Genomic DNA, 19958 nt, shown 5'->3' with positions numbered 1-19958 from the left:
CCAAAAAAAACCCAAGGATAATCATAAAGGAAGTTAAGTGAAAAGGCACAGGACAGTCTTATAATCTTTTCCAGTATTAAAACTCTGAGTCTGAGTGACTCCAGCACGCTCTCAGTGCCTCTATTCTCAGACCAGATGCCAATAAGTCTAGATAATGAGCTTTCACAATGACCTACTTAATGTTTCAAGTTTTCTACTGTGGACATACACTCAAAATAGAAATGCAGTAGGAATAAATAAACTAAGCACAGACTATAAAACACACGTATACACAAAGCACATACATAACATTATGCCTATATTGTGGTGGCAAAATGAAGTGTACATACACACAGTCAGTCACATCAGTACCCTTAGCAAAGTGAAAAATAGGAAGTTCAGCACAGGCTAACTAACAGCTGAGAAACAAGGCTGTGAAAAAAGCTGAGTATAATTTTTTAATCTGAGAGTCATTGCTTTTCTTAACTCACTGACAAATGGAGTAGTTAGCTTGAATTGATTTCTTTGTGAAAGCACACATATGCTGGTGTTGGCATTAAATGAACTGTGCTTGTAGAACACAGATATATGCTGGATTAGTAATGCATACTGCAACTGGGACGGCGTTTTAACTTCAAGAGGGTCAGAGAATTTAAGGTTATAAAGAACCTCTGGAGATCACTTGGCCAAAGCTCCTCCTCAGAACAGCACCACTGCTGAATGGGCTGCCCCACACTGCATAAATGCATTTGTCAGACATAAGGAAAACAAGAGCAACAGGATGCATGTAAAACACACATCTGTGCTGTGAATATCAAGCTGCTGAATAGGAGACAGAAAGTTGGATATATATACTACAGCATCAATTACAAGATTTAAGTAAAGTTTATTAGAGCTTCATGGTGTTCTTACAACACCAGACAGAACCAGGCTGATACTTTAGATGTAAAGACAAAAATGTATATGCACACAACATAAATAAAAGTATACCCAAACCAAAGAGGTTTTTTTTTTAATTACCATTGCAAGGAAAGAAACATCAAATCCAGAACTCAGCAAACTTCATTTTCCTTCACAATTAGATTAAGAAGTCTTCTAATAAGCACCCCTGTTCAGCTGCAAGATGATGTATGATAAAAGATTTCAAGCCGCTTACCTTTTCTAGAACTGTTCTGATTCTTTTTAGTAGTGCTGCTATCCGCCTTCTTGACGTTTGCACCTTTCACAGTTTTCTTGGGTTTGGAAGTCACCTTTTTAGATTTTTCTCTCTTAGATGCTCTTCTAGGGGGCTATAAAGAAGAAAATGGAAGGTTAAAACAGTGAACAATCCATACTCCTACCTGAACAATCCATACTCCTCTTAAGCAATGGAAATCGTCCCTTCTGTCAGTACAAACTACATCAACAACATCAATATGTTTTACTAGCAATATCTATCTCCAAACCACAGGGTGAAAATGTTCACATTCTTATGAATTTCACGTTGTCTCTCTATAGAGACTCAAACTAGAACCTTCTGATGATGTTTGTGATTTAGTTGTACTGCAACCTTCCATTTGTAGTTATCATAGAATGATTTGGGTTTGAGGGAACCTTAAAAATCATCAGGTTTTAGAGCCTCCTGCCACAGACAGATGTCATCCACTAGATCAGGTTGCCCAAAGCTGTAGTTGCTTATAACTAGCTTAAAAATTTCTTAAAGGCATGGCGTGTTGTGCTCAATGATTTCTAGATGCAGTAGTTCAGTAGGACTACACACAGCAAGTTCTTTTAGTACCAGCTGAGAAGAGATACATTAGCTAGTCCATAATTTGGCTAATTGTAGCTGGCAAACTCAAAGAAAACTGCATAAAGTTACCACCAATAGAGAAAATTGGGAACATTAATTCATACTGTACGTGTATACGTGCACTGCATAGTTGGCACAAACTGTGCGCTTAATGCAATCTTTATATAGAACTTCTGATGAGGCTGAGAACTGCCCTCACATAAATGTACAATTTTGACCAGGATAAAACCATACTTTAGAGAAAGAACACCATGAAACAAAACAACTAACGGCAGTTAGTAAATTCACAATTCTAATTTAAATTGTAAATGGCAGTGTAGTCACCGAGCAAACTATTACACAGTAACATCTAAATTAGTCCATATAACTTCTAACTACTTGTCCCATCGGTATCTGGTACAATCCCTGAAACTAGTATTCAGTAGAATAGAATAGATTTCTTTATACTGGCTTGCTCACTTACAGTTACCACTGCAGCTATACAACTAAAAAACAGCGTTAAGTTGTTAAGTGCAGTGAGACCTTCCCTGCTTAACATCAGAAGAATCACCCCAAACCTAACTAAACTTGCACTTAGTTTTTAAGTTCCTGTTAAAGCTCCATGACTAGCTACAAAATCTGAGGTTAAAACCAGCACTCATATTTAAGCTTCAAAAAAAAACTTATGTTCCCTCAGCATACAGAAGCATTCCAGATATCTTTTCCTTCCAGGTATATAAGGTTAAAAAACAACACAACAATAAAATACTTTTGCAAACAAGAGAAGCTCATAACTACTTCAGCCTGAGATTCCAAAAGAGCAGAGGAAACACAACCTGTAGTATGCTCAAGGTTACCATAAACCTACCATTTTCTTTTCCTTCTTAATGGTATGACCTTAAAGCTCTGCAAAGGTAGACATTTTCTACTTCACCATTTCCTGTATTCAAACTAATTTGGCATACTAGTGTTTTCATGATAATTACGCTTTTATTCCATGCAAGTTAGCTTCAACTTCCAAAGTCTTCAGTGTACACCAGGCTATTGCCTGGTGGTCATCTAAATCCTCCTACCTTTCGAAAGAAGGCAAAGAAGACCCAGTTAGACCAGCAGGGTTTACTATTTTTTCTTAAACAGCTGAACTCTTGAAAAAGTTTCTACAAGCAGACTCCTGGCTCTGAAAGCCACCTTCCTTCCCTCACAGCAGGAAGGCTGTACTGCTGAAGAGACGAACAAATGTAAAATTAACTTTTAGTATTTTGCCCTCTTTTGAATCTCTATCTGGGGGAAAAGAAAAATGCAAACTCAGAATGATGTTTGTTTTATGGAGATGCAAAGAATTGCCATGAATCTTCTTTTTAAACTAACGTGAGCACCTCTGAAAGTTACAGTGTTTGCATAAATGGTTCAAGTTACATACCTCAGCTTTTCTACAGCTCAGCCTATTTACTTAGTCTGCCACTCTTGCACTTCAATAGAGGGAATGCAACCCAAGTAAATAACAGCCTCAGTTTGGAGTCAAAGGCAACGTAGCCCACATAAATAATTTCCTTTGACACCAATTAACTAATTGCTCTTTGTTCTACAGCTTTGATTACGGCTAAAAAGGAAGCCCCACTGAAAACAAAATATAGAATAAAATAGAGCCTGTAGCTCCTTCTCATTTCTTTCTTTCACACTTCAGACATATGGGCAAAACCAGTGGCATCTGCACCAGCCCTCTCAGTTTTGTGTCTATGCTGTTAACCACACCCAGGACTGAAACTGAATGCACAGTGAAAGGTTTTTTAACTTAATCTCCCTGCTGTTATAGAAGACTGAAATAAGTTTCAAAGAAAATACAGAAGAACAGCAAATAGGGAGAACACTTTGTAAACACAGGGATCTCCATAAGGCTGCTTGTTTTGCTGCCTCTTCTAGCTTTGTGATCCACAGAGCCCCAAAAGAGAGATCAAAACATGAGATCCAGAAATGTGGAATCGAGATCTGATTCTAAGTCAAGTGAGTACAGGTCCCTCAGAGTTAACTTCTAGGTATCCAATCAAATCCTCCATACACAGATACAAATACAGACATACTCTCACTGGAAAAGACAGTGAGAATTTACTATTGAAATGAAGATTACATGAATAAAACCTTCACAAGGTGATGTAAGAATCCCATCAATTACACTTCAAATTCTGACTGCCCTAAACTGACAACCAGCAAATGGCTTCATAAAGCGTACAAACAAAAATCAGAACCTTTGTATTATCTTATCGATTCTCTAACCTTAAGGCACTAAGAAAAAGAAATCAAGATCTCTCTTATACATTTTTTAAATGTTTTTTCTTTAAACCATTAATTTAGTAAAACATCAATTACCTCTCCAACCCTGCATGTTCCATAAATCAACAATCAGTGTGATCCCATAGCAATCACACTGACAAACTGCAGAGAAAAGGTTTTAGCCCTATGTTGAAAAAAAACAAACACCACAAGAGCCCTCATTACCTCCTCTTCACTTTCTTTCTCTTCTGAAGAGTCATCCTTTTCCTTCTTTTCATCTTCCTCACTGCTAGATTCATCTGACAAGATCTCTGGACACTTGGTGCGTTTTGTTTTTCTCGTTGTTCCAGTACTACTGCGTTCTTTTTTGCCACCTTTGCTTGGTGTCTTCTTGGACTTCGGCAATGGCTGAAAGAGAGGGACCCATGTTATTCACAAAGGAATACAAAAGAGTATTATAATTTTCCTTATAAGCCCTTCAAATAATGTGAAAAAATAGTAAGTACAGAGGTCTGCATCATCATAACAACAACAACAAAAAAACAACAGGCCAATTCTATTTGTTACTCTTCTTACCATGACATTTTGTGGTAAGAAATTCAAAGCACAGGGATAAATTAGAGTAAAATGAAACTGAATTTCACTTTTAAGCTAAGCATCCCTTCCACTCCCCTAACCAAAGAAATCCTCCACAGTTAGGGATTAGGGAAGCACAAATAAACAATTCAGAAGGAACATTTTACATTACCCGTAAAGGTAAACTTTCTTCTAGCAGCAGATGAGCTGACAGCTCGAGGTTATACAAAAGTGCATTTTGTTGTTCCTCAGTACTATAAGCATCCCTAAGGTAGCATGCTGACTTTGTACATACTACTGCCCGGTGTTTGCTGCAAATAAACTTAAGTTTCCTGAGTAGTACCCTGACTATTTAGGTATTGCTTTTAGATTAAAAACTGAATGCCATTATGTGATTCTACTATGTCTGTTCTCTTCCACTCACCCACAAAGCAGATGCTACCTACTGGAATTTGGGAACGGCTGTCCCTGATTAGCTCACATATTAATCACAAATGCTGTTTAGTGCTTTAAAGCATAAAGACAGCTGCATTTTTCACCAGGACAGAGTTCTTAAGACAAACACAACCTGTAACTCACCTTGCCTGAAGATTTTGGATGCATTAAGAAGTTTAAGATTCTGGTTACCAGCTCACTGTTGACTCCCGATCTTTCCAAATCAAGTACTTCACAGATACTTTTCAACATTGCATTTCTAAATCTGGAGAGAGAAAAAAGGAAGAGAAAAAAGAAAGTATTTAGTATCACATCATAAACAACAGATCAACGTTTGACTGATTTATGCCTACATCTTGACATTGATTTGTTAAGACTAGATCTACTGCTTCATATTATTGCCAAACCCTTTCAGTCCAGTTACAACCAATCTGCAGTATCTTCTTCTGTTAATAGGGAAGTAGCTTATGTGGAAGAACAGTACAAACAAAGCAAAAGAACACCACAACAAAAACAACATTGCTTTGTTACACTTAACGCTACAGATCATTACATTTATTTCACAACAATTCTAGGAATAACACTGTACTTTTAAGATACAATAAGCAAAAATGGGTTTTGATTCTGAAGGAGAAAGGTTTCAAGGCACAGAGAGACAAAAGCTTGCACTACGAATGGAATGCAATGTAAATTTTGTAAAGAAAAGTTTTGAAAGTAAAGAGATGGTACAGCATGGGTCAGACTATGTAAAGTAGCAATGGAGATCATTACTTTTTTAACATTTCCTCCTTCTTTTTGTATTGGTCACTTCCTTTTTCAAATGGAAACCCGCTGAACTGACCCACATTCTTCTTTAGGGAAGCAACCTGGAATAGAACACAGATTAACTTCTATTATATGCAGCTTAAGAGACTTCATCCAATTACGTTTAACTTTTCATAGAAGACAAATCTGTTCTATCTTGTCGCTTACTATTGATGAAAACTTGCACCAATTAAAAAAATCCAGTGAACATTTACTTATACAGTTTATGCCTATATTTATCTCATGACAGCTAACTTACAACTAAGTTCCCAGGATCTTGGTAATTTAACTCCTTTTAATAACTTACATGGAAAAAAATCACCTGCCATTTTGAGCTTATAAATAATACAGTACATGCAAAACATGTTTGTGCAACTATGATGACAGGAAGCCTGATGTGCATTTCGTACCGTATAGTTTGCTATAGAAAAATAAATTTTCAGTATATGATCTGCCAGGGCTGATCAGCTTTATTTGCTTTTTAGATTCTTACACAGGATTGTGACTGCACTTTTGAAGCTCTTCTTCTGCATGACCAGTTTATGTATTTACGTATCACCCAACTTACAAGGTTGGCCATTAAGCCTTTGGAGTGGACAGAACTGAGCTTTCATCATAATAGACAGTGCTTATAATGAGAGAAATCACTCCCATCTACAACCAAGAATAAAGTTCCTAAGCTTTTTCTTCATCTCTTCTTAACAAGAAAGTTTAAAAGAATCCCAAAATGTTATTCTTCTGAGATATTTTTAACGCTATCAAGTAGGACCTGGAATCACTTTCAATAATTTTTACAGATCTACTTTCTGGTTCTTCTCCACTAGTTTAAAATTTTACCAATGCTAAGCTCCTTTTATTCTGCACAGTACCTATAGGAAATATGCAGATGGTGTCAATACGTTTTATTAAACATTAACTACTTTCTGAAGCACATACAGAACGTGCATACAAAACAACACCTGATTTTCTTGACCTTAAATGGCATTCTGAGATCCCTAATTAAATATGGTTTTCGATGAAACTATACCAATATTTCCAAATGGTACATATTTATATGCAAACATTCACTTACATTTTAGCTCAGAGGCACAGCTTTCACAAAAATTAATGGAAATACAGTCAATCTTTAAAGTATCTGATTATTAGAACTTTCTAGGACTAGAAATACTTTTATAGATATTTCTATAATCAGAAACCACGAATTCAGTGTTAAAAGTTCTGTAAAATACTGACTCTGGTCAATGATGGGGCATACTTTGTGCTTCAAAATAAGGTTCTAACACAAGGTTCTAACTAATCAGTGATTATAATTTTAGGTTAGGACACAATTGCTACTATAAAAGGTTTAAAAACAGAACAGATACAGTTTTTTAAGTGAGGAACTTTCCACGATGAATAGAATCTTGTCATATCACAGTACGTCTTCCCCCTATCTCAGTCACTTTAGCAGATGATGCTACCTGATTTCCCCAAGCAACAGATCTCGCAGCAGTACCAGAACTTTGCAAGAAACCTGAAGACTGCCCAAATAATACATCAAGGGCAATTATTTGTTATTAAGGAGCTAGGACAGCAGGAATCTATGTAAGGTCAAAAACAGCATGAAAAACTATTTATTACATAGATTGTCTGTGTACAAGAGAGGAAAATTATCTGCATTGGTATTTGTTTGTAGAACAACTGAGGCTAAAGTAAACTATTTTGTCTTAAGTAATGCAAGCCACACATAATAAGAATGAAACCAGATAAACGCAAGCTTTTTTGGGTAGCCTGCTGGCAAGCAGAACTTTGTAAAGCCATCTGAACCTATGCAACCGTATTAATTCTGCACAAGGCAGAGACTGTTCAGGTGACTTCCTGTGAAATACCATGTTTTGGGCAGTAGGAATGTGGACAACTACAGAAAGTAATGAGGGTGACCTAAGGACTCACACAACTGGGACGCTAGAACAATAGCCTTTAACAGCTAGCTGGATTCTCCAAGTCTACATCCAAAATGGGAGCACAGAGCAAAGTGGGGTAGAACTCCACACCATTTACTTGGGTGCAATGTAATAGTCAGAGCTGTGTTTCAATTGCACTTCAAAATAATAATATTTAAGGGTGTTTAATATTAGTTTACAATCATATAATTCTGCACATAATTATGAAACTGCTAATGGTCACGTGTCCATTAGCTGATTGTGTTAGTAAATAATTTACTTAGTAGTTGGTAATAACTGTTACTGACTCGTTAGTTCCTTAGTAATACACTGCATAACCTATAGACTTTATGGTCTCCTCAAACAGTTACACTTTGGATCTGTGAGCTATGGTGGAAGAGAGGGATTCTCAGTACCTCTACCAGAAGATGATATAAAGGCATCACTAGTTTCATAAATGGATGCAGTTTCACAACTTGCACTAAAAATCTAGTGAGATCAGAAAGCTACATGGTTGCCATTCCGCTTTTCCTATCGAATGATGAAATTCTGCTGCAAAACCATCCAAAAGATCGTCAATGTCTGTACACACTGAGCCAGAAATACTTGATTTGTTTATTGACACACCAAATAAATACCACAATTCAGAGATTTTAACGAATATACACTGTTTTTTCTCCTGAACAGTTGAGATAACAGATCTTTGCTGTGCCATTTAAACAACCACAGCATTTGCAGCAGTGGTTTCAGGTATTATAACTAGCATCTGTACTTGTGTTACTCAGCTCCTGATTTCTGTGCTAGCTGTTTAAGTTTCTAAAATACGATAAGGGCTTAAAAACGAAGTGCATTGAAGTGATAATGTTTAATCTGCCTTAATTACTCCATATCCATTTCATTCCTATTAGCAAAGAAAATGGGCCAGATGCATTCCGAAATTTAAGGCATGATTAATGGTATATAAAACGCACTAATAAATATTTGCTATTATGGATCGAGTTTGATCCATGGATATAAGAGAGAGCATATCCTTTTTTAATTATTATTTCAGTTCAGTTTTATTTTAGATAAATATGACAAAGTCACTAATTAAAATTTTACATATGAATGCACTTTTGCTTCCTATTGTTCTGTTCATGCTAAAGGAGCAAATGACTAGGTAGGTAGCAATGTAGCGAAACTCACTAATACAGGTACCAGACAGAATAAACTGAAGTACTAAGACACAGCTATATTCAAAGGTACTACACAGACTATAGTCAATATATTCCATGTATGTCAGCAGTTTTAGCATGTGAGCCATAAATTATTTCCAATTCATTTGCATAAAGTGATCACTAACCTCTGTCTTTGGAGTGGAGAGGGAGGAGGAAATCTACGTTCAATAGGCTTACAATTCAGCATACCTCTCCACAGGATTTTTAGAGTAGTTTACAGAAATTAGAAGAATTACAGGCTTGTGCAACTATTCCTTTAACAGTAACTTTCAAGAATAGTTTGTAATAAATGACACTTAAGTAGATCTACGTATGCAAATGCAAAAGAAAACGACAATTAACGGATAAACTTTTTCACCGTGTGTAAGAATTACTAGATATACAAAATAGATTTTAAGTTCTCACAGTGCCTGGCCTGTTGTAGAGGAGTTTGTGCAGGTTCCGAAGTTCATCTGTCTTCTTTTTACTCAGAAAGAATTGTATCCTTTCAATTTCACAGAGTTTTTGTCCTTTTCCTGAAAGAAATACAACAAAAAAACCCAAAGGAATCACATTCTTATTTACCCATCTGTTTACAACTTCAAATACCCATCTACCTATAGATTCTATTTATAATGTAAAAGAAGTTATTTCTGTAGAGCATCAAGTCAAGTGTTAGGTAGGTCAATCCCTAGGCACTGATAGTGGTTTTTTTTTCCTTACTTGATACTACCTGTGACAGGGCTAACAGGCTTGGCATTTCTTTTTATTCTAGATGTTCCAACAACAGTGGTAGCTAGATACTGAAGAGTCTATTCAGAGTTAAGTTTAAACATCATATAATTCCTACGGTTTAGTGTGATCTTTTAGAATAAAAGATAGTTTTCCTATAATTATAACAGCCTTACTGTTTTGAAATGCACAGTGATTCTGTTAAGTTAGGTCTCACCTACAACAAGTTAACAGTTCGATCTTTTGAGAGGTTTCATCTTCATGTCCAACACCCATAATCCTTCCATGAAAGGACAAACTTACCTGGTGTAATTGTGAAAGGTTCCTTTTGTAATGAGGACACTTGCATGGTCAACCGGTCTACCTTCTTTTTCTCCCTTTTTCCTTCAACAATGAGACTCTTTTCTGCAAAACACAGGGGTTTTTTTCATTGTATCAGCAACTCCACTGTAGCGATAGGCAATACAACCCTGAATCATGGCAATGGGAAAACAAAAAAGGATAACAATATAACCAAGCATTATGACACTTTCAAACCTTTGGCTACAAAGTCAATAGGATTTTACAGAGCTGTAGGTCTGAGTCCCTTGTTTTTAACCACAGTCCTACATCCAACCTATCCTTGAAGGGGAACAGTGAACATTTCCTAAAGGGAATTTCATCTCACGGTGGAGATGGCATTTCCATGTATCTACAGAAATCTACACTTCTCTCCTTTCTTCACCTTTCTAAGGTACGGAACAGATGTTATTTGCACAGTCTCATTCTGTCCCCTCCCCTTCCAGCTCCCTGATGCACAGCTCGACTCCAGTTCTTCACAGGAAAGCTAACAAATGTACAAAGGAAGAATCCAGCTTGCTTGCTGCCTCTTTCCCTTCCCACTAGTGGAATGGAGAACACATAATAGAATGCTATCAGTAGAAAATGCAGATACATAAGGATAGCTGGACTGTACTGAACCACACATGGACGTGCTGCGCAGCACTCTGAAGAGCACAATACTAACATCTGCCAAACTATTAGGAATATTACTACAATTGATTTCAAATAATACTTAGTCCTTTTAGGGAAAGGAATCTCTGCTTGCAGCAGGAAGGTTGAAACTAGATGATCTTTAAGCTACCTTCCAACTCAAACCATCCTATGACTATGTTTAGATTGGCTTAATTGATACATCTCATATAACTACTTCAACAGTATTACATCAAGAGAAAAACATTGTTTCACAAACCTAAACATCTCAGAGTAAGATACTTGACTTTATATCAAATATCATACTTCCCTTAGCACATAGAGTTACTCTGGCCTTAACAAAGAAAAGCAGCTCTATAACAAGCATGAACTTTAAACTGGACACGTGTCTGGTGAGAACACAGCAAACCACACTCGTGAGTAAACAATCAGCTGTTTATAAAAAAGTTAATTCAAATTACTCTATTGTTCTTAAAACAGCATAACCTTTCTACTACCTTATCTAAATACAAAGCTCTACTCCTTTAAGAATCCAAGACCATCAGTGACATGGTTTTCACTAGCCATACCACAGCTCTATTTGTACAGATGTTTTCATTTGCAAAACAGTTGCCTAGAGACTTAACACCAGCAGTTTTGCATAGTAGTTCCTTCATCACATCTTCTATTCCTTCACTACCCTCTTCAGTTACACGATGCAATCTGCCTTGCTTGTCCCTGTAAAATCACCATAACTTTTACTGGTAAAATCAGTCATGTGGAATTCCTTCACCACTACAAATAAGCTATGGTACCCAAAAAAGTAATTACCAGTTGTTAGGCAAATGATAATTGTACTATTCTAAAGTTACGCCACAGTTATTTTCCACTTGTCTCTCTCTTTTGCAAGTATGTATTGCTTCAAAGTGTTACTGGAAAAAAAAATTAAAAAGCTCAATTTTCAGATATGTTTTTATACAAATGATTTGATACAGGATGATACATCTTAAAATCTCTTAAAAGCTTCTGCAACAACAACAAAAAATCCCTAGTGTATGAACTGAAAACGTTGGTAATTCCTCCACTGTTTCCTGAGGAATATAGCATCGTTGTTTCTAGTCTTGTCTGTTTTAGTCTACTGGGAAATATATTTATGATCCATGAGATGCACAATCACTGTTAGGAGATTCTGCAGTACAATTGCCCAGCAAGGCTGTAAATGTCCCCACCCTGGAAGCACTCAAGGCCAGTCTGGACGGGGCTTTGAGCAACCTGTTCTAGAGGGAAACGTCCCTGCCTATAGCAGGAGGTTGGAACTCAATGATCTTAAAGGTCCCTTTCAACCCAAACCATTCTATGATTCTATGATTAGCTGGCACCATATAAAATTGACTGCATTCAATAAGCTTAGCACTTCTTAAAAGCAAATGAAGGCACGTACCCTTTTCTTCTTCTTCCTCTTCTTCCTCCTCGTCATCCTCCTCGCTTTCCTCAGCTTTGTTTTCAGCCTCAGGTTGTTTCTCATCTGCTTTTTCAGACGACATTGTATCTTCTTTAGAGGAAGCAACAGAAGACATGGCGCGCGGCTCTGTAGAAAGCAGTGGGCAAACCCATGAGCACAGAGCACCCTTGCAGAAGTAAGGTCACAGCGCTCCGCTTGCGACTGTTGACACGTCTGAAGACCCGAACTAGAACGCTCTGCACATACACAGCACGTAACGCTCCTCAGAAGCCGTCGCTCGTTCTGCAACCGCTTAAGAGGTTTAGCAGCACTCTCCACACGCCAGTTCCCAAGCTTTGTGAAGCAGTCAGGAACGCGCAGCGGCAGCAAACGGGGCGACGGGAACCGCGGGCTGCACGACGAAGGAGAAAAAGTTCACACGTCCTTGCAAAGCCCCCAGAAAGCGCCTCTCGCCGGGCGCTCGCAACAAAACCCTCCCATTTCTCTTGAGAAAAAGAGCGAGCGCGCCGCCCAAGCTGCTTTCCCCCACCTCTTAGCGGGGAGGGAGGAAGAACAGAAAGTTGGGAACTTTCCGCCTTGGCAGCGCCCAGGCCGGCGAGGAGGGCTCGAGAGGGACGAAAGCGCCGACAGCCGCTTCTCACAGTTACACCGGGGATATTTTCGGCCGGGAGAGGGGAGAAAGGAGGGGCCGCTCCCGCCTCCGACACAGCCCCGCCACCCGCCCGTCCCGGCGCGCAGCCCGAACGACGCGATGGCGCCGGACAGCGCAGCAGGAACGCGGCTGCCGCCCTCCCGCCCCCCCCCCTCGCCCCGAGGGGAGAACGCGGCCGCTCGGCAGGGCCCGGTGCGGCCATGGCGGGCGCACCCACCTCGTCTCGAGCCCCGGCTCCTGCGGCGGGCGCGGCTGTAGCGACAGGGTCGGCGGGTGGCGGCGGGGAGGGAGCGCGGAGGAGGAAGGGTGGGGCGCTGCCAGGCTGAGACGCGCGCCCCGCGTCCCGCTCTCTCTCACCTCTCTCTCTCTCTCTCCCGGAATCAACAAGGTTTTCAAAATGGCGGGTTCTCAGCCGGGGAGAAGGAAGCGGGAAGACGGCGGCCAATCAGCGCCGGCGGGGGGAGGGCGGGCGCGGAGGTGGGCGGGGCGAGCGGGCTGCGCGCGCAGAGCGAGGGTGGGGCGAGGGAGGCGCGTTGCGGCCGTGTGCCGCGGGGGGCGCCCTCACCTCTGTGGTGACGTCACGGCCGGCGGCCGCGCTGAAGGGAGGCGGTGCCGGGGGCGTTTGGGAGGGTCGTGCGCTTACAGCTCAAATGCTGCTCCTACCCAGCGGTCCCGTCCTATGAACCGCTTTCTTTTGGCTTGCGGGTGGCTGAGGCGCGGGGTGGCCAACCTGAGCTGGGCGGTGCTCGTGACTGCGCTGCGCTGGCCCAGACCTGGCTCTGAGGTGGGGGGCGGGAGGAGAGAGGAGAGGTGAAGAAGTCGCGTTGTTGTGAGTTGCGAAGCCCTTAAGCGCGCATAAAGCGTGGCGGGCAGCGTGCAGTTCTTTAAGTATGCTGTATGTGCAGTGTAAGTATCGCAGCATGCTAGAAGATGCTCCAGCTCGCCCTGTACAAAGGCAAGTCCGGGGAGCGCATCTTCCCTCCTCGGTTTCGGCAACAGCTGCGATGTCCATTCCCGGTGTGTTTAAAACTGGTGTGAATACAGACGGTGGTAGTCTGAAAAAGGAGCATCATTTGCCAGCAGTGCGTAATTAGGCGAGCCTGAAGCTCGTACACGATCAGGACGCTGAAGTACGTTAAGCCACGGGCCACGGGAAAGATGTTGGAAGGCAACAGGCTGCGCCCTGCAAACCCACGGGCCGGGGCTGTTGAGAGCGGTGACAGCGGGCACCCGCTTCACGTCGCGACGGGAAATGGCCAGCGGAGACGGTCCGCCTCGCTAAAGCCCTACGGGAATGCCCTGAGCAGAAGCGAAGCTGGCGGCGTCGCGGTGCGGCGCTGGGTAGCGGGCCGACCCCGAGCCGCCGCGGTGCGCCCTCGGCGCGCGTTGCCGCACGTCTCCGCTGGCACTACTCGCGGCTATGACAAGGAGCCGCTGTCCCGGCCTCGGGGTTCCCCCCGCCCCCGGCGCTCACAGAGGGCAGGCGGGCGCGCGGGGGCACCGGTCCTAGCGTCGCGCTCGCTGGCAGTCTCCAGCCGGGCGGGGAGAGGAGCGGCGAGGGAAGGCGGGCGCGGGCAGAGCGACGGCTTTACGCGCCGGGAGGTGCCGACCCCCGCCTGCCGCAGCCGGGAGGAGACCGCCGCCGCGCTGCGAGCTTCGCCTCCCCGCCGTGAGGAGCCGAGGTGAGGGGCCGCACGCGTGTGGCGGGCACCTGCGGGGCGGGCGGCCGCCTCTCCTGCCGCCTCTCCTGCGGTGTCGGCTGGGGCGTGCGGGCTGATGGCGTTCCCTCGTGAGGGAGAGGAGAACTTCTCCCGGCTTTGGGGCTTTTGAGCGGTTCCTCTCGGCTTTGGGAACTTTTGCAGTGGGAACCGCTGGTGAACGCAGGCTTTGCTGTAGTTTTGGCAGGCTTTTGGGAGTATTTTCCATCCATAAGGCGTGCTTTGCCACACGTGAAGTGCTAGTGCGGCTGCCTGAAGCGGCTGCTGCTGTGAAAGACCTCCTCCCCCCTCAGTTCTGAGTACTTAGTGTATTTATTTCGAAGTACATCAGCTGGATGCAGAAAGAAATACAAAATCTACGAGTATTTTCATACCGTAGTTGAAACAATTACATTTACTCTCTAGAAAATGAAATCCTAACTGAAGTTGTTTGAAGGTCTGCATGCCTGCACGTTATGTGCAAGCTGCTTTGAAATTCCAGAGCCTGCCATGTGAATTTGCTATGAATCATGTCTTATTTTTAAAGAAATGGAATTCCGTGCTGAAAATATGCATGGCATATTACAGGAATATCCATGGCCTGGCTTAGGCTAACAAAATGCAGAAAACTCGGCGTGGAGGCAAAGCATTTATCCTCGTTTCACCTCTGTGTGCTGGGTTTCTAGACATTTCTCCTCACAAAGTATGTAGTTATTGGTTGCTTGGCCCTTCCAGGACTTGAAGTTTAGCGAAGTAAGTCAGTGCCAGGTGGCCAAATTCTGCTCCCAGTTACTTCAGACTCTTTGCCATGGTAACTCCGTTTGTTTCAGTGCTGTTATTCTCGATTTACAGGACTGTACCTGGATACTGAATTTATTCAACACATTTGTCATATTTTGTGAGTTTTGTCTGCTTGGGTCAAGCTTTAGGACAGGATTCATTTGCAAGATGAGCAATGTGCAATTTAACTGCTTCTTCTCTTTAACAGAACTTGCAGAATTGAAAGTGTAGGTGTAACACATGTTCTTTGTAGGGGCAAGAAACCACAGTGGTGTTTTGTGTGGCTAGAAGCCATAAGCATTCAGTTCTGGTGATCTTTTTAGTGGAAATTCTGATATGTCAGAACTAGAAGCTTTAGGAAACTATTTTACGTGTATGCACAGAAATAGCCTTGCAGAGTCACGACAAGAAGGACTTTTAAAGCTATAAAGAAAGTCTTAAAGAATTCCAGTGATGACATTCTGAAATAGTGACACCTTAAATATAGGAAGCTTGTTTTTTCCTCTTTGGTGGCTGAACTTCAAGGGCTTTGCAGATTTCTGTGTCTAGCTTCCCCTTTGTGTCAGGTGGGTTCAACTGTAATACCACACCCCAAGGGAAGTTGTAAGAGGCCCATAGAGTGCTGCAGGGGTTTAGCATGGACCGGAAGGCTTACACTTTCATCATTCAGGTTCTGGGTTTGATTCTGTTCTGTGTAAATGCATTTTTAGTAAGTGTTTGAGTAAAGCGTGTCTGCAGCATAAGGAGCTAGAAAGGTAATGTTAACTTACTGAAGCCTGCAGAGGGAAAATGTACTATCTCTTTTGTATACATACATTTGACATCAAAGTATGGGATGTTAGAAATAAATTGGCAAAAGCATAGTTAAATATTGTCACATTTCTTTAAGTGGAAACCAGTTTGATGATGCTTATTTGAAGTACCACTTTTGATAGCAGTATTCCTGTTTTGGAGAAGTATGCTTTATGGCCTAACTAGAAGGGTGAGATCCAAAGAACTGTTTGTCATGTGAAGGGAAAAGTCAAAGTAAATACTCTGAAGTCTCTGCTGAGCTGCAGCCCTAAACTAAATGTTAATCAAAGGTATAAAGTCTTTAATTGTCTGGTCTAGTGGTTGGTGACCCTGCACATCGCAGGGGGGTTGAAACTAGGTGATCACTGTGGTCCTTTTCAACCCAGGCCATTCTGTGATTCTTGTTCTATGATTCTATGAATTGTGACTTCTGGCACTACGTTTCTTTACATGTTTCTTTTTGTTTTATCGTGTTTCCAATGTAATTTCAGTTGATTCCTCTCATTTAGTATTTGGAGGATGGTGGAATCACTTTGACATGCGTTCATGACATGGTTCCAAGACGCATCCATATGCAATAATGATTAAGAACAAGAGCAAAAGGAAGAGTACATTTAGGCCTGGAGGACTGAATTGCTCCTGCTTCCTGCAGTGGATTTAGCTGGCTGAAGCTCACTGTTTTGAAAAGTGCTGTGGTGTAGTACATTCAAATGATGTGGGCACGTTTGAAAGCTGTGAAACTTATCATTCCTGACTAGCAGCTGTGGATATGCTGATAAAGATGTCTTTCTTGACTGAGGTTAAAATAAAGACTACGGCTTGGTAATTACCAGATAAAGCAATCTGACTTACAGGCTTCATGGTACCTAAGTGGAGGGTATACCTGCTGTTTTAACATGAGGAAGTTTTTGCTCACAACAAGCCCATAGGAAATTCGAGGGCATTCAGTACTTTATTATGGTGAAAAGGAGCAAGGATGGTGGAGTAAGAGTGATTAGAGATACCGTGATGCTTAAAGGGGGAGGGTGGCTGGATATTTGCTGGGAAGGCTGTAGTCAGTAATGCAGAATTAGATTTCTCCTTAATTTTATTTCTAGCACTTCAACCATTCTCTGTGGAGGAAGACACTGATTTAAACTCACTGATCTTTAACAGCTGCTCTACCTTTTCTAACTTTTCCATGCAGAAGAGAAGCTTGTACTCTTTGCAAATGTTTATTGCTTCTTTAAACAGAAAGTCTTTTTCATGTTTCAGTCCTTTTCTCCTGACCATAACAGAAATAGATTCTGAAATCTTACATGAAACAGTGTGTTTACTTATGCTGATGGATTTTTGAGAATACTTGCTGAAGGTTTAAATGTTCTGTGCCAAAGTGTTGTTTATTGCTTAAAATTCATCTTTGAAAAAGAAAAGTAGAAAGTCCTTTTGAGCATGGAGATAGAAGATAGGTTTTCTGGCTTGTGCATGTGAATCGAACAGTCACTTTCTGTGGCACTGGATAAAAATCAGTGAAGGTTTCTGTGCCTGGGCTTTTCAGGTATAGTATGGAGAAAATACCTACCGGAATATTCTGAAGCTCACTCAAAAAATGAAGCACTGTGTAGCACTCAGTGAATGGCAGCTATAAGTACTTAAAATGTTTAGTGAAATGGTATATATATATATTTTTTAAAGCAATTCCTATCAAGTTGGACTAAGTTTCCTTGGTAAAAATACCCAAACACAATAGTAACCTTCTCTTAAATGCAAGTCAGTACATCAGTCATTCTGCTGATTTCTTCAGGCAGTATCACGATGCTGTTTTACACAATCTAATTCCAAAAATAAGACTGCTCTGTAAAATGTTTTGCTTAAAGAGCTCCCAATACAAGTCAAACTCATTGCAACTATGCCACAGAAGGCAAAATTTACTTGCGTGAGGATGAGTGACGCCGCTTCTGAAACGTGGACCTTACAAATAGACTTTCCAGGAATAACATCACATCACTACCCACATGCATCTGTGGGTAATTGGTCAAAGGCTTTCAGAAAAGTCACAGGCTAACTAATTAATATGCATCTCTTGACTACAGATATAAACTGTGTAGTCTGATTCCCAGCGGAGATAAATCATAAATCTCTTGGAAGAAGAGTTGGATTTTTTTTTCTGTCTCATCTTTTTTTTTCCCCTCTACTCTGTCCTCTCTTGCCCCATGTACATTTGTTGTAAGTAAACAGATAGCTCCTAATGGAATACTGGACTTCACCAATTTGTTTCTCTTAAGTGAAGCAACCTCGAAGGCCCCAAATCTGGGGTATCTGCTCAGGTGAAGTCAGTTGTTGTTATTTTCTGAGTTATTCAAACTATGTTATTTGCTTATTTAACTGCCACTTAATAGCAGAGCTGGGGATATGCTGCAAGTTTGCTGATTGCCGTTCATGCTGCCTGGATGGTGGAAAAGCATGGAAATGTACAACATTTTTCCAATAGGTCAGTAGAAAAGAGCAAAGTAAACTGGTCAAACTGTACAGTTCCAGACAGCTTTCATCACTAACAGGGACAGCTTATCTGGAAAAATGCATGTGATGCCCATTCTAGTTCCCTAAATGGCTTTGCTGTAAATGGAGCAATGTCTTCACTGTGCTTGACGTGTAAAGGTGAAACAGCACCAATTCTGTTTTCCATGATAAAACAGACTTTAATCTGTGAGAGACAGCTGTTGGACAGGTAAATAAACATACATTCTATGTATGTATATCCAACATAAGGTAACCTGTATTGTACCTGTATCTAGACCTATGTCTCTTGTAAACCTTATGAATGATCCAGTCTGCATGTAAATGTATGCCACTCCCAGTACTTCTTAAAGGGCTTAACAAAATCCTATAATTCTGGGAAATAATCTTTTTTGGAACAAATTGTGCAAATTTTGTGGACAAGTGGGTTTGTGGATCTTTACTCCTTTTAAGTATTGTTCCTTCTATTGCGGACGATCATATGAATATCAGACAAAAGTTGAGAGCTCACTGTATGTTTTGCATAATGCCTGTGCTCTGAATTCAGTTGGGTTCTTGTTATGTAATAGGTGGTTGCCTGCAGTGGTCTGCTAAATTGAATATTACATAAGAATTTTCACCATTGTCTTGCCCAAATCTTGTCTTTCAATACTCATAACCTAATGAATTATTCCCGTTTCCTGATGACATTTTCCTGTTTGGTTTTGGTCCAGAAGTCAGCTTTCCTGGAAAGCTCATGAGACAATCCTTTGCCTGGTTCTGATTTAAAATAAAGAAATAAAAATTAAAACTTGTTCTTTTTCCATTTAAAACGTAGCAGGGGAAAGAGGTTGCTGTTACACAGACAATAACTGTAAAACTTGATGTTTTTATCCTGGCTGTCTTTCTTTGAGGATTTAATAACTTCAGAGAGAAAAGATTGAACAAATATTAAAACTAAATAAACCCGTTGTCTATCTGTGACTTATTCTTAGTTACTTTATGCTAATATTTTTTCCTATCCCCTGGTTGGTACTTTGTGGTGAGGCTTGTCCTGCTCTGCTTTCAAACTGCTGTAAATTCTGCATTGCTGCTACCTTTGGTAACATAAGGCTCCTTGGATACTTAGTTAGGCTTCAGTGGATATAGTTATACCCACTATGTAAAGCAGCTTTTATGACTGATGAGAATTAGACAGCGTGGTGGTGGTTTGCAGCATTGGTTACAAGATCCTTGATCACACATGAGCTCTGTAACCTGAACGTTCTGTTACACTGGAAGAAGTAGTTGCCCGTCACCTCTCAGAAATAGGTCCTAAAATCCCAGTGCTATAAATACCTATGAAAGTAGATGCTTGATTTGCCTGCCTAAGTAAAGGTAGAATATTCACATAGCTGGAAGTTTGTACAGATGTGTGAAGGAGTGTAGACTTAACTAATAATGTAACACAGCTGATATCTCTGTGAGAG

At 41.1% G+C, this 19958-nt stretch overlaps 2 protein-coding genes across 13 annotated transcripts in view; one reads left to right on the top strand and one right to left on the bottom strand.

Annotated features, from left to right (window-relative positions):
- The window catches only part of DEK (DEK proto-oncogene), a 44849-nt gene extending 31684 nt beyond the window's left edge, over positions 1-13165 (bottom strand). For 5 of the 11 annotated variants that reach the window (XM_040683483.2, XM_046924105.1, XM_046924102.1 and 2 more), the window contains exons 1-8: positions 13103-13165; positions 12073-12219; positions 9984-10085; positions 9375-9484; positions 5798-5892; positions 5171-5291; positions 4241-4423; positions 1136-1268 (exon numbers count right to left, since the gene is read on the bottom strand). In XM_040683483.2, coding sequence (XP_040539417.1) covers positions 1136-1268; positions 4241-4423; positions 5171-5291; positions 5798-5892; positions 9375-9484; positions 9984-10085; positions 12073-12208 — 880 coding nt within the window. In that variant the 5' untranslated portion in view covers positions 12209-12219; positions 13103-13165. Of the gene's footprint in view, positions 1-1135; positions 1269-4240; positions 4424-5170; positions 5292-5797; positions 5893-9374; positions 9485-9983; positions 10151-12072; positions 12220-12622; positions 12739-12962 lie in introns of those variants that run through there. The other 6 variants (XM_015275868.4, NM_001012560.2, XM_046924097.1 and 3 more) reach the window with 4 other exon arrangements.
- Positions 13166-14286: 1121 nt separating this feature from the next.
- Positions 14287-19958, top strand: part of RNF144B (ring finger protein 144B) — an 89154-nt gene continuing 83482 nt past the window's right edge. For both annotated transcript variants that reach the window (XM_015275952.4, XM_046927488.1), the window contains exon 1: positions 14287-14427. The gene's annotated coding sequence lies outside the window, so the exon portion shown is untranslated. The remainder of the gene's footprint in view (positions 14428-19958) is intronic.

The sequence above is a fragment of the Gallus gallus genome, chromosome 2 (genome assembly GCF_016699485.2).
Source record: "Gallus gallus isolate bGalGal1 chromosome 2, bGalGal1.mat.broiler.GRCg7b, whole genome shotgun sequence".
NCBI lineage: Eukaryota > Metazoa > Chordata > Aves > Galliformes > Phasianidae > Gallus > Gallus gallus.
The sequence above is the reverse complement of the archived record's forward strand: the minus strand, read 5'-3'. Positions and strand labels throughout refer to the sequence as shown.